The sequence below is a fragment of the Hirundo rustica genome, chromosome Z (genome assembly GCF_015227805.2).
Source record: "Hirundo rustica isolate bHirRus1 chromosome Z, bHirRus1.pri.v3, whole genome shotgun sequence".
In the NCBI taxonomy this organism is placed as follows: domain Eukaryota; kingdom Metazoa; phylum Chordata; class Aves; order Passeriformes; family Hirundinidae; genus Hirundo; species Hirundo rustica.
The window spans coordinates 71,696,253-71,711,033 of NC_053488.1; the positions used below are offsets into that span (position 1 = coordinate 71,696,253).

The following is a 14,781-nucleotide window of genomic DNA, read 5'->3' on the forward strand; positions in this document are numbered from 1 at the left end:
GGTGCCAACCACTAGAACATGAGACAACTGGGTAAAAGTGATGCACAGTAAATTCCACTTGAATATGAGAAAGAACTTTACTATGTGGATGACTGAGCATTGGAACAGGTTATCTAGAGAGGGTGCGAAGTCTCCCTCACTGGAGATATTCAAGAACTATACAGACAACAATCCTGTGCCAGATGCTCTGGGATGACCCTGCTTAAGCAGGGACGTTGAACCAGATGACCCACTACGGTCCCTACCAACCTGACACTTGCTGTGTTTCTGTGACTTTAGCTTCCCTGTGTCAGACAGAAGACACCCAAAATCACGAGAGGAACCGCTGTTCTGGACGTATTCTGCGGGTTCTAATTTCTCTCCAAGTTGCCGACGGATCCGTGTCTTGTCCCAGCGGAGCGCCTGTGCTTTGGCCGGCTGACAGAGACGATCCCGGGGCGGCCGCAGCCCGAGGGAGCGGATCCCTGCAGAGCAGAGCCCGCCGGTGCCGCCCGGCCTCTCCGGGCACGGGGGCCGCGCCCCGCCCCGCCCCGCCCTCCCGCTGCTCTCTGGGCGCCGATTGGCTTGCCTTCCTCAGGCCCCGCCACGGCCGCTCGCTGATTGGGCAAAGCCGGCGGTGCTCGCCGCTCATTGGCGCCGGCCGGGCGCCCCCGCCCCTTCCGCGCTGGTGCCCGGCGTAGGCGCGGTGCGGAGCCGCAGCTGCCTGCCCGTCTTCGTCCATGGCCGACATGGAGCTCTTCGGTGCCCAGCAGCCGCAGCAGCCGCCGGCCGGGAACGGGGCGTCCGACGGTGGCGAGGAGGATCCCGCCGCCGCATTCCTGGCGCAGCAGGAGAACGAGATCGCGGGCATCGAGAACGACGAGGGCTACGGCATCCTGGAGAACGGCGAGGTGCCCGAGGCGCTGCAGGGTCCCGATGGTCTCGGCATGGGTACGCCCTGCGGGGGCGGCGGGTGGGGCTGCGGGGTCCCGGCTCCCCTTGTCCCTCGGGGGCGGTGCCAGCGGGACCCTCGCCCCGGCGCTCTGCCCCCAGCGGGGCCCCGCTGCCCCGGGGTGGTCCCGGGGATGGATCGGGGCCGTCCTGGGTGCGCTGTGCCACAAGCGCTGTCCTGCTCCCTCGGTTATAGCATGTGCCCCCTGAAGATGCCTAAGGTGTGCCCATATCCTAATGCGAAGGGTGCTGTTCTCGTCTAATCCAGGAGCCTGCCTGAAGGAAGGCTTCTGAAAGCTGGATAAATCCGCCGCTTGAGTTTCTGTCTTCAGCGGGAGTGATCTTAGTATTAAAGCCTAAGAGCAGTTAAGCTAATGTTTAATTTTACTAAACCTTTAGCCTTTGTTCCTTGGTAACCTTTGTACTGAATGCACCAAGCCCGACGCTGCAGATCTTGCGTTTAGAGAATGGTGGGAACTGTGTGTTGAGAAGTATAGGTTAGTTTCCAGTTAGTCTAATGGTAGCTAAATCAGCCCGAAATAAACACTTCTCCTTACGAAAGGTTTTCACCGAAGCCTGAGTGGAAAAGGGTTGATGTTGCAACACTCTCAGAAGACTGCTTCTATTTGTCACCAGGGCCATAGGGACATATTTGCTCTCATGTGACATCTCTTTGTCACTGCAGTAGGATACCACTCTCCTTCAGACTAAGTTGGAACTGCTCCTCAGTTCATTGTTAGAACATCTTTAGAATTAAGTCTTCATTTTGCAACTTGATATCAGAAATTACTGGCGTGTCTTATGTATGAGGGGGCAGGTTTGTAGTATCTCTGTGAATAATGCTCATCTAGATAAACTGGGTAATGGAGACCTTGCAGTGCTCATTTAGTGATAGCACTGCCCTTAATGTCAGCTCACTTATAAGGCCCAAAACATATGGATTACATACTCTGAAAAAAATGGTGTTTACTGGGGACTATCTTGCTGCAGCATAAGAACTTGAGAATGTTATCAGAATACCATCCTGTTTTGGTATCATACATAATTTGACTTCCGTATTCTATGTATAGTGCAGAAACAGACACAATGGACACTTCCCTTCTTACTTTCAGACAAACATCATGCCTTACATGGGCTTTATGTTCCAAATAGACTCTGGAACCTTAAAGTATCTGTTTGAAAACTAAGTTAGTTGGAAAAAAATCTATCACTGACCTTTCTCACAATGTAGCAGAACAACTAGAGGAGTACGTTCTCTGCATATGTGTAGGGAAGACTATTGCAAAGTGTTTCCTTGTCAAAAAGTTGATTTGTTCAATGCTTCTAGATTGGTTAGATATTTAATGACTTCTGTTGCCATTTGTGTTAGACATCTCATCATCTGCTCAGTACCTGAATAAATATCAAACAGGTGTAGTCTCTGGCATATTAGCTCATTAAACTCTTCTGTAATTGAATGTGAATTTCTTCTTGAAACAATGCACGTTCTTATGCAAATCCTTAAGCATCATGACCAGGGATTTGTGGATTTACTTTTTTTAACCATAACCTTTTTTGAACTTCTTATTTACAGGTCTAGTGGATAAGTTCTCTCTAAATACTGGGCCAAATGTAATAACTTGGGCAGCTCTCAACTCAAGTTTGAAGATACTAACTTCGTATATAGTGACAAGCAGTTATCAGCTTCTTGAAATACACTTTTAAGAATCATAGTGTCTCGTCAACAAACAGTCTTTCAGTTTCATCCTCTTGGTAAATGATTGAACAAATACATGGACAGAAGTGAGCTTCATGAGTTGAAAGTGTCAGTATTGGGAATTCTGTTAATTGTCATAATGGTGGATACGGGGGGAGTATGGGGGGAATGACAGAATATTGCCAAGCTCGTGTGTCTCACACAGCATCATTTCACGTTGCCATGATCAGGGTTGGAATACTGATCCAGGCCTGATCCAGTAGGCCATTCCTTCTGTAAATAGCTATGCCATTCAAGCTGCCTGAACATGCGAAAACCTAATCTTATTTCCCTTGGAAGGTGAAGCATAATCCCAGCTCCAGAAAGAAAGGAGTACGGTATAAATCAAGTAATTCAGTGATGTTGCCTAGGTATTAGTAACATGATGTCTTACGAGATTTCAATGTCCATGTATATGCAGTGAGATTTTGACAATAGTATGTCTTGAGGTTGTATCAATCCACTTACTGTGTTTTCTGAGCAAGAGAGAGAGAGTTCAAGGGGAAATGTGTGATTTCTAGATAGTGTATGCCTATACAAAATCCTCCTGGCAGTTTGTCCAGTAGTTTCTTATGGAAAAATATTCAAAGACAAGCAGTTATATATGTTAACAATCATGCAAATACACAAGTTTAATGTAGGCTGACTAGTCTCAAACATTGCTTTCACGTTTTCGTGCTCTGTAAGTTTTATATTAACTTGACTGAATTATGTTTGTCTATCTTCGAAAGACTTTCATGAGCCTCTAGCAATTAAGAAAATTAATTGTGTCTGGTGGTTTGTCTAGGTATTTCAATTAACAGCCTTTCAGGAATTGAGTATCAATTTTCTTGAAATTGGCTTAGGAAAGAATTGGTTCTTCCTGTCTCTGTAGTTAGCACCACAGACAGAAGGAATTCTTGTCTGTGACTATTGATTTTTTCTTAATTGTTTGAACAGCCATTGATCTGGGTTTTGCTATGCAATCATCATCTGAGGCTTCAGACCCCCATATGACAGCACTGAGAAAGATATGATAAAGGGATGGTATCTGTCCAGCTTGTGTTAGTGATGCTGCATTTTTATGAAATCAGGACAGAAAAATCTATTTTTTTTTGTTTGTTTGTTTGTTTTCAAGAGAATACTAGTGGGAATTTACAGGAGGTGGAAATTGCAGAAGCTGTTACACTGGAAAATTACGGAAGCTGTTATGGCGGAGTATTTTTGCAGGTGTGTTTTAGTTCTAGCCTATTGATTATATTGAAAATGAGGGAACTAATGGGTTTTGATAGGACAGCAGATTAGAACTAGAACACCAGAAAGAGGCACTCTTCCTGAGCTGCTTGCCTTTATTTTGCACACAGGCATGAGAATGAGTTATGACTAAAAAAATTATTTCTTCTCCAGGTTCTTGCATAACTATGTAAACAAAAGTTTTGTAAAAGATGCTTCTTTCTTATCATCTTATGAGTGACAGGTAGGTAAAAGGAAAGCATGACTATGCCTAAAAGAAAAGGATGGGAAACTAGGGCCTTGAGTGGTGAAGTTACTTAACCTTGTGTCAGAATATATTAAACTTTATGTTCTTTTGTTGCTTTAACTAGAGCTGCTAGCTCACTGAAAGTAGCAGTACTTAGAGTACTTACTGTTTAAAAGAGATGCTGAAGGTAACTCATAAAAAATACATCTATTTTAAAAGAGCAAAAGAAAAATGTTTCAATGTACTGCAAAGCCCTGCCTCTCATGTTTTGGATAACAGTCCTCTTTTGCATTGAGAATAAGACTAGAGGGGCTTAGGTCCAGTGATACGGAGTGGTAATAATACCAGTGGTAGCCTTCGGAATAGTTGATCATTATTGTGATAAACCTCTGAGGCCATATATTTACTTCTAAGACTGAAATGACAAAATGGTTTTTGTATTTATCTTCAAACTGCCCAGCCTTTTCTTTTGTAAGCTGTAGTAAATGTGGAGGGCATTGATGGTAGATTTCTATTTCTGGCAAGCTTGGGTGTTGTATCTCGTGTGAATGCAAGACAGCTGCATAACTCTTCCAGATTTTAAAAGGTATCTGCGTTGCTGTATGAAAGTTCATTATTACCATATTGTCAGCATGTGTCATGGAACTGTAGATGTTTGGGCATGTTCACTGCAACAGTGCCCTTGAAAATAAGAGTTTATCTTAAGTTCAATAGCAAACAACAGGGAGTATGGATCATTACTAACAGAGATTATTCTAAATATGTGGATTTTAGGTTCAGGAGGTACAATACTGTGATATAATTGGATGGACTCTGAAACCAGTAGAGGGGTCTCATTGTTCATGGCTGCTGAAAATGTTACAATGGCACTACCAGTATTTAGGCTTTTTCTGTGGGAAGCTTAGTAACTTGCATGTTTCTGTGAACAAAAAAATCTGATACACAACTAGCACAGATTACTGATATGAAGGCTGGCAAACAGGTAGTTTTTCTATACTTCATACTTAATTATACAAGCACGAAGACTGGAGAGCTGAAATAAAGGAATGTTTGACTGTTGGTCTTGTTGCACTTTGCACACTTGTATTAGCATATGACAGCATGCTGGTACAGTTCTGTTTCCTCTTCTGTTTGTGACATGCTCAGTCAGCATGCTGACTCCACAGCTTAATTGCAAGTTCTAGGGAGCTCAGAACAGATGGGAAATTTGTTCTAATATTGCTAATGCTTGTGACCCAGGTGCCCTCTCGAAACACAGTTCAGTGTCTGTTAGTGTCTATTTCTGTGCAGAACAAAAATGGCCTTTAGACAAACCTATGTGTTTCATCTCAGGTGCAGCCTTAAGCAGTGATGTTGTTCCTTTTACCTGGGTGGTCTACCAGCCTGAGTAGTGAAGACCACAATGAATTTTTTTTTTGGTGTAACAAGAAAACTTGAATGTATTAACACTATTCTTGGAAGCATCCTCAAGCATTGTGAGCCCCCTCACTCAGTTGGTGACTTTAGTCTCTGTAGATGCCTCCTGTGCCTTGCAGACCAGTAGGAATCCGAGAGAGTAGCAACCATGTCTCAGTTATGGGGGTCTCACTATAAAATATCCATGTCTCATAACTGAAAAGTTATTTTTTCTTAATTTGAGTCTTCCCCTGCAAGTTAGTAACTATGTTCTTGGGGACTAGTATCCTCCAGCCTAACTGCCATTATTGAACTGATGAATTTACAGTCCTCTGCATGACACAGTTAATGATTGCTCTTCAGGGCTCAGAGATGTCTAGTTCCCTGATCAAGGAGTATGAAGAATGTCCTGTTTGTAATTTGCTAGTACTGTGAAACTGGTGCATACCTGGCCACAAACAAGAATGTACAGCAGCGTAACTCGCTTAGTTTCAGGTCAATCAGCTATCTATTTTTAAGAATAATAACTTGGTGCAAAATAACTTGATTTTTTTGCTTACTGTTAAGTACAGTCACTTTTTTCACTGAGGAGTGTATTACAGTGGAAATACTTCTGTGTGATGGATTCATCCATGGTGGCATGAGTAACATGACTACTTCGTATAGCATGCAGACATGTTCCATGGCGCTGCCCCAGAGAGATGCCCTGCTGAAACTTAGCAGTTCTTGAAAACGTTGATGTATTTTGTATTGTCCAGAGAATTAAATAGTTTCAAAAACTTAAAAGTTTGCCTCACAACTGGCATGTTCTCCCTATGGTTGTGTTTTAAAAAGATATTTTAGGGTTCTGTGGCAAAGATTTGTACCTGAGCCTTTTCCTGAGGTTCTGTTGCCATTGTCACTTCAGAGATAATAATGCTGCAACTGAAGTGGGAAGCTGTCAAGCCTGTTGTCACAGATGGTAGCAGAAAGGTGACTTTGCTAGGAATGTTAGATGTATCTTTTGAGCTGATTAGGAGGTAACAACATTAGGATAAGAATTACCAATTGTTGGCTGCAGGATTGTTAATCTTCCAAGCAGACACTAAAAGAGTCATCCTTCTTAACTTCAGAACAATTGTGTAGTAATCAGCTTCTAAGAGAGACATGACAGAGTGGGAGTAGCTTTAGAATGCAGTCTGTAGCAGCTTCTCAGCAGTATCAGCTCTGCTGTTTATGTTGTTAGAAGCAGAATTTCATGATGAAGAAATGACCTTGTATTTCTGGTTCTGCAGAATGGTGGCTCACTTGGTTTTTCATGCCTGTCCAGAAAAGTGCAGGGAGAAGGAAGTGTCCCTGCAGGGTATCAAGTAACATTCACTTTCACAACTCACACATTACATACTCTAGTAAAGCTTTCCATATAAGTTACAGAAATCAGTAAATCTGGCTGTTCTATATTTTCTCAAATGACTAAACAAGTCACCTCTTTACAGATGCCGTTGATGGAGTGGTTAACGGGGATGTCTATCAGGTAAGATAGAAGTATTCTGTACTTAGAATGTGCTTTTCTACTCTGAGAACTTTATCTCAATGTAGACTAATACTTCCTATTTCTTGTTTTTAAAGTAATTTAGTCTCCTATCTGAGGAGGGTCTTCTATTCTGGTAGCTCATCTCATAAAACTGAGTGTTCTTAATTATGCTCACTCTCTGAAGTTAGCGGCGGCTTAAAGCAGCAGTTCATTTTGAAATGCGGCTTAACAGTATATAACCACTGTAAAGCAGACTGATAGGCTCAGTGATGTGACTTTACATTGACTTGCACTGGCTGCTAAGCTGAAAGTATGCTCTGATTACCTAGTTTAAAGCAGAGTTTTCAGATTTGCTTGCTCTTTAAAGATAATTAATGCATCCTGGTTGTCTTATCAAGATGGTCATACAAGGAACGGACTGAAAACATTATACATTTCTTAGTGACATGAAGGTGCGTGAAATTAAGCTGATGGCTAAAAAGCTCAATCGCAGTATGAAAGCATGGTAGACAGCCATGATAATCACAAAAGGAAGAGATATCTGCTTTATTGGTGTCAGGGGGGAATGAGGCATGCTAAGGCAATCACGTTGTTGTAACTGAATTTCACACCAGTTTGTCCAAGCCATGGTCATTGCCTGGTGTCACAGTTGGCTCATTAGCCCTGATTAAATGAATGCTAGGGAAGGAAGCAACATATGAGCGATATACTCTTCCTTAGAGTTTTAAGTGAATGCTGAGCTTTGTGGAAACACAAACAGCTTTCACTGCTGCTGTCATTCTTATATCCTCAGCATTACTGTGAGATTGATGGGACAACTTGTATTTTACAGGCCCTTTGCACTTCCTTGTACAACAGAAGGTAGATTGCGCTCTTTAGATATCTTGATTTTGTGTTTGGAGTCCTAAGAGACCAGTCGCTTTGGTTGACAAAGCTTCCTCTTAATGAGAAAGAAGAGACTGAATGGGCTATACATAACTTATGTTCTAGCTACCTGTAACTAGCTGCCCCTGCAGCTGGCCAGTTTATTTTTCTGGATGAAATGTGAAGCCTGGTGTTGTTGCACCAGCCTAGTGTCTTATCTTTGCATTATTCCTTCATTGAGAGCTACAGGAGGTCCAGAGAGGGGCAAGGTAGCCAAATCTGTGGTCAGCTGCAATCGACCTGGTACTCTTTGGAGTGGTATTTCTTAACTCAGGGGTAGGATGAGGCAATAAAAGTTGTTAAACTTAGAGTATCTTTTGTAGAAAATACCATGCTATTTATTAGCTTTGTAAATCTGGTGTATTAATGTTAGCCCTATTAATTTCAAGTCTTCAAGATGTGAAAAGGACGCTAGTGCTCTCACTGTTCTGATGATTAAGTATTGAAACACCTCTTGTGTTATAAGCTGCACACAGCAATCCAGATTTTGTAATGTGACATGCAAATGTCTCCTGAAGTAGACAAAGCTGCAAAGAGTGTTTTATACTCCTGTGCGCAAAGCCATAAAGGAAATTACTTTCACAGCAAATATTTAAGGTGAGATGAACTCAGAGACTATCTGGCTTGCAACTGTATAGTGAGGTGCTAGGCTTTGTCTTCTGTGTTCTGCAGGCTTAGTGCTCTGGGTCTAAGTGTTTGTGGAACTTTTATTTCCAGTTGTCTTGAATTTTTGATCCTTGATTTCCGGATGAAGTCCTGTGTTAATTTCCTTCAATTCTGCTAATTGTAATTTGTAGCAAGATATTTTTGGTGGTGGAAATGTGTTATAATGTCAAATGAATGTGTTATTAGCTCAGTTCAAATAGAGTCTAATGTTATATAGCTGGCAGACAGTTACCTGGAATCTTCACTTGGTATGCACAAATGACTTTACTATTCCTTTCTTCCAAGGAGAGTAATGGTCCCACAGACTGCTATGCTGCCATCTCCCAAGTAGATCAACTGCAATCAGAACCAGAAAGTATTCGTAAGTGGAGAGAGGAGCAAAAGGAGCGCCTGGAGCAACTTGGTAAGCATGGTATTTATTGAGTAACTTAATGTTAGCTTCTCTCGGGCTGAGAGAGTTGGGATTGTGCCACCCGGAGAAGAGAAGGCTCTGGGATGACCTTAGAGCGGCCTTCCAGTACCTCAAGGGGACCTACAGAAGAACTGGAGAGAGAATTTTTACAAGGGTGTGTAGTTTACAGGAGGTAATGGCTTTAAGCAGAAAGACGGTAGGTTTGGATTAGCCATTAGGAAAAAAAAATTATGGTGAGGGTGGTGAAGCACTGGCAGAGATTGCCCAGAGAAGCTGTGGATGCCCCATCCCAGGTGAACGGGGCTTTGAGCAGTCTGGTCTCATGGAAGGGGTCCCTGCCCATGGCAGAGGAGGTGGAACCAGGTGATCTTTAAGGCCTCTTCTAACTCAAGCCATTCTATGATTCTTAAGCAGTAGAATTCTGAACGATGACATTGCCTCTTTGGAGCCTTAACATGCTTCCTGAGTTCAAGGAGCAAGCCTGGATGAGTCTTCTAGTAAGCAGACTGAATACTGGTGTGGGAGTCAGCAAGAAGTGGCTCTCTGAACCTTTACTTACAGACAAGCTGACAGCAAATGAACAGCTTTTGTAAGTTAAAAAGTTGAGAATAAATACTGCAGGCATTAATAGTTTTATTTCAAAGGATAAAGATTACTCATTTTGTAATTGCTGAGGCTATCTGTTGTCACATGAATCTTACTCTAATAACTAAATTAAGAAAGTAATGGATTATTAACTAAACTAAATACAGTAATCAAATGCAGTGGTATCTACCCATGTACAGCATCTAAGAGACTACAAACTGTGCTTCCTACTTCCATGGTGGATGAGCCATAGCCTGAAATTGTTAGGACAGAATCTTCTGTAAAAGGTAATTCTGGGTAGAGCTGACCCTTTTACTCCTCTTTTGGGCTAGTTACAGCAGATGTTGTGGTTGTCCTGAACTGTAGGCTGTGTGTAAAAGTATGCGGAGTGCCAGGTTCCTTCACTTCATCTAAGCATAGAGGCTTTACTAGGCTTTGTTCTAGCACTGGCATAGCAAGGTGACTGTTTCTGTTTTGAGCAGTCTGCAGGCCAACAGATTTACTGAATCTGAACTACTCTGCAAAATGCCTATCCTAAAGTGAGATGGACTGTCCCAGTTATACAGCAGAGAAGTTCTGTTTAGCTAATCCTTTGAATCTTTGTAGTATTTAGAGTTCTCATAGCCTAAATCAGGAAATATCCTAACCCTTATCTGAGTTGGTGAAGGAGCTGTCCTCATTAGAGTGCACCCTGAACCATCAGTTGAAATGTTTGCAAGATGCATTTGCATACAAACATGACTGACAAAGCAATTCTTAAATCTTCAGATGCAAACTCACGAAAGCAGGAAGCAGAATGGAAAGAGAAAGCAATAAAAGAGTTGGAAGAGTGGTACGCAAGGCAAGATGAGAAGCTCGAGAAAACAAAAGCCAGTAACAGGTAAAGTTTCTCCAGCCATCAGAAGAGTTATGGTTCTAGTTATGAAAATAATTGGGAAAGGAGGTTAGAATACTTCTTGTATGTCCTAAGGCAATGATCCTTCAGATCATTAAAGCAAAGTCTCCTCCTACCTATCTTTTTAAATTTTATTAAATAATCTAGATTAAATGTCCAGGAAGCATTAAGATGATGATCAAGTATTATTGAAGATTCCTTAGGGCATGAAGCTCGAACGTGGCCAGAAAATATTTTTCTACCCACTTATTGTAATGCTCCCAGCTGCACAGGCCTTCAGTGTCTGCAATTACCTACCCTGAGACTAGCTTTTTTACTTGCTTACTTTAGAACATATGGAAGTGGCATTCTAGTTAATCTTTGCTACAGGTGATTTCATTAAATATCATTAAATATCTTAAAACCTTTTGCCGCTCTTTTTGGATGCAGTTCAGAAATAACATGACTCAGTTCTACTAGTGAAAAATTAAATGCTGACTGTGTCTGTAGTGGTTTGGGTTGTCTAATTATGGGTCCTGTGGCTGAAAGTGATGACTTGGTTGCTGGCATAGTAAGATCTTACACTTTCTTAGAAGTTCCCTGTGGAGTTTTGACTTCAAGCTACGTGAAGATAAACGTGATAAAACTCACTTAATGCCTCTTAAATCTCTACTTGATTCTGTCCAGGTAATCATTGGGACTGCATTGTATTTTATGAACTCACAGGGTTCAAGATGAACTGCTGTTTTGTTCATTTTGTTGTTGTTTTTTTGTCCGTTTGTTGTTTTGAAATACCACTTTTCTTATCAAATGGCCATCAGGTTTGTCTTTATTAAGTCCTAGGTGGACTACTCTTCTTTCTAAAGGAAGAAAGGAGGTCTACACTGCCTTTGGAATGATGAATTTGCCGCTTCCATTCAATGAGGAATTTACTACCTTTTGGTTGGGCCAAGAAAGGGAAACAGGATTAGTACTGTTTTAGTTGGTGGCCAGAGCTCATGATACCCTCACAGCTTTATTATGGCCAGTGTTTGAGTGCAGGATATGGGGTCAGGAGCAGTGCTCATTAAAGAGATGTGGCACAGAAGTGTTTGGCATTCTCACCACCCTGGTGAGATCTCTTGCCTGATGGTAGTTTCTACCCTCTAGGAGTAGTCTAATGCTAACATTGGGACCCTAGTCCTCAACTAGCTGGTCCAAATTTCTAGGGTGTAGCTGAATTTCTGTGTTGCCCCTCTGACCAATGGTTTAATTGATACATTCCATGTGGTAACTGCTTTCCTGTTACAGTAAGTCTAGGTGATGCAAGGTTAATGTGCTTGTTAAAACTGTCTCCAGCTGTGTTCTGTACTTCTCATCCTTATCTCTTTTCTCCTGCCTGCTTGCCTGCCTGTTGGACTACTTGCTACCTAGGGTGGCAGATGAAGCTTTCTACAAACAACCCTTCGCTGACGTGATTGGTTATGTGTATGTTGCCTAACTACTAAATCTGTTTGCTAATCAACATGGTAATAAGCAGCATCAGAAATAGTGCTGGATGTCTGAAGGCGCTTTCTGAATATTTACTTTTTGCACCACTTCTGGTCTGCAGTATTAAGAGCAGTTCTCCTGTATGCCATGCACAAAGGCTAGCACTTTCAAATTAAGTCATATAGTGTACTACCACTGGAATTTTGGTAACGACTACAGTAGACTTTAGACATAAGGGTTTACAGTTGTTTCCAGGCCAGTGAATGTTGCTTAGCAAGATGCTTTGCTGGGGGTGTGGGTTAGTGCCTGCAGTTTCACATGGGTGCTGTATTTATTCCTTCCACAGAGAAGCAATATTTAACTCTGTAATAGGCAGTTGACCACCTGCTTTGCCTACATATCAGAAAAATATTCAGGCGATGCTTGCACATAAAGGTTCACAAGCCAAGAAAGGTAGAAATTAATTGCCTGACATCAATCAGTAAAAAATATGCATGCATAAAGAAATAGAAGGCTGTTAGAGAACAAATGGGAAGTACAAGAAGGTGATACTTGGAAATCAGTGTAAACTGCTGGGAAGACATTTAGGAGCAGTGCTGATGTTTTGCCAGCCTAATAGGTAAATGGAAACAGAGCTCAGACTTTCAAGCCCCAGTGAGTGTTATAGTTTCTGACTGGTAGAAAGATGGCAATGTTCATTGGCTTGTTCATGTATTTTAATTTCTTCCCTTAATTTGTAGACTTGAATTGAAAGATGGACATGTCACAGATTCTAAGGTGACACCTTTAGAAGGTGTACTGGTGAGCCGTGTTGTGGCTTTGAGTGCATTAATATTGAAGTTTGGTGTGAAATTCACAGCTAACTGTAGGTGGATGTAAACCAAGACTTGTGAAATGATGGATTTACAGGTGGTGTTTAACTTTTCTGAAATCTCCTGGAGTTGGTTTTGTTTGATTTCTTCAATAAAACCCTTATTTTCATCTGTCCAATGCAAATGTGCAGCGTAAGTGCTCCATAATAAAACTGGCTGCCTGTTTCCTGAATGTAGGCTAAGCTACTAGTGCATGTTCAGCCAGCTAATCATCTGCATTAAACTCATTCTCATTTTCTATATCTGACTTAAACTTTCTCTCCTTGTTTCTTTTCTTCTCTTCACCTTTAAGCACAAACATAAATCATCCTTGCTACAGCCTAGAACAGTTAAGTAAAAAAATCTTCACTGCCCCTTAAAAGTGTCATATCACATAAAGTAGCAGTGTCGTAGTGATCCTTGTCTTCAGTGGTGTCTGTAACCTTATCATCCCTGTGAATAGTGCTGAACCCTCATGGGAGAGTCATTTTCACTGCTTTTTCTGTACTGCTTGTTGGAGTAGATGGATTTGGTTTGATCTCTTGATGCTTACTGCTTCTGCATTCAGGCAGCTACCAGGGCCCCACAGTTCACATAAACTAGATGCTGGAGTGTTATCCCTACATTGAAGCAATGCTATTGGCAGCATAGAAAAGCCAAAATAATACATCTGGAAAGCCACTGGCACTATCCAGTACGTAATGTACAAAGCCTCCTTAGAGTCTCCTTAGGGTGAGAGCAGGGGAAATATATTCGTTCTGTGAGGTGACCTCAAACAAGTCATCTCCTCTGCCAAGATATGCTGTAGTCTATTGCATTCACAAGCATGGGATTCATGACTTAAATTCCTTATGATTCATGCTGCTTCACTACAGCATTGGGACTCAGCAGATAGTTTGATGATGGCCTGTAGGCCTTGGGGCTGATTTAAATCCTCAAATGGAATTTGTTTAAAACATGCTTGCAGGCAGTTGTAAATTTCCCATTGGCAAACGTCCAGTATAAGCCGTCAAGTGGCAGAGGCTTAACTAGTTAAGACCCGGGCGTTTCTCCATAAATAAAATGCCTACATAGAAGTACCTTACTTTCTGGAAGCTTGTGTGGTGACTCCTTAGGCAAAGATTCAGTAGTTATTCTTAAAACCAAACACCTGTATTCCAACATTTTACACAATTCTCTGTAATCCTCTGCACTGCTTGTGCATAGCATACTACTGCAAACTACTTTCATCTCCAGGACTGGGGCAGTGGGAGCTTATGTGGCCATAATGTCCACAAGCAGCTGTCGGGTCACATCTCTTTTGAAACATGCTGAAAGAAACTGCATCCTGTAAGAGGGAAGGAGTGCCTTATATGCTGGGCATTAACACAAGGTGCATTGCATTGCTTTTAGGGCAGCTGAAGAAGCCTTTGTGAATGATGCAGAAGAAGTTTTTCCGGGCACTGAGTGGGAACGTGTGGCTCAGCTCTGTGACTTTAATCCCAAGTCTAGTAAGCAGGCAAAAGACGTGTCCCGCATGCGTTCAGTCCTCATCTCGCTCAAGCAGGCTCCGCTGGTTCGCTGAAGCAAAGCTCGATGGAAACACTACAAATGCAATATCTTAACCTTACTCAGAGAAGCTATGTTTGCAGTAATTTGATTAATTGTTTCAATGTGTTTTTTTGGACCACATCATGGTCCATGGTATCTAGAGCTGATCATTGTTTGATTGCATGTTCTTCCTGATGTTTCCTTTCTGTGTCTGAAATGGGAGAACCTCCAAAACTGTAGTCTCTGTGCTGTTGTGCACTGAGGTGTCACTTCCCCCATTACTGATATTAAAAATCTGTTAAACAGCAAAATGTGTTGACTTTGGATGAATTGAGGTCTCCTGCTTCCTTTTGACAGAGGGTGTTTGAAATATGCATGAATAAACATTTCTCTTGATTGCTAGTGATTTCACCTTGCTGTTGAGTGTCCAGCCAGCA

At 41.9% G+C, this 14,781-nt stretch overlaps 1 protein-coding gene across 4 annotated transcripts; it reads left to right on the forward strand.

The window, feature by feature from the left end:
* Positions 1-666: 666 nt before the first annotated feature.
* Positions 667-14,655, forward strand: CLTA (clathrin light chain A). 4 transcript variants are annotated; one of them, XM_040091172.2, is made up of 7 exons: positions 667-930; positions 6,995-7,032; positions 8,908-9,025; positions 10,388-10,499; positions 11,907-11,960; positions 13,128-13,163; positions 14,207-14,655. In XM_040091172.2, the coding sequence occupies exons 1-7, from the start codon at positions 720-722 to the stop codon at positions 14,376-14,378; spliced, it is 741 nt and encodes a 246-aa protein (XP_039947106.1). In that variant the 5' UTR covers positions 667-719; the 3' UTR covers positions 14,379-14,655. The 4 variants fall into 4 exon arrangements, with proteins under 4 accessions (XP_039947106.1, XP_039947107.1, XP_039947109.1 ...); XM_040091173.2 differs by lacking the exon at positions 13,128-13,163; XM_040091175.2 differs by lacking the exons at positions 13,128-13,163; positions 14,207-14,655 and adding an exon at positions 12,704-12,953 and having other exon boundaries at positions 676-930.
* The last annotated feature ends 126 nt before the right edge of the window (positions 14,656-14,781 follow it).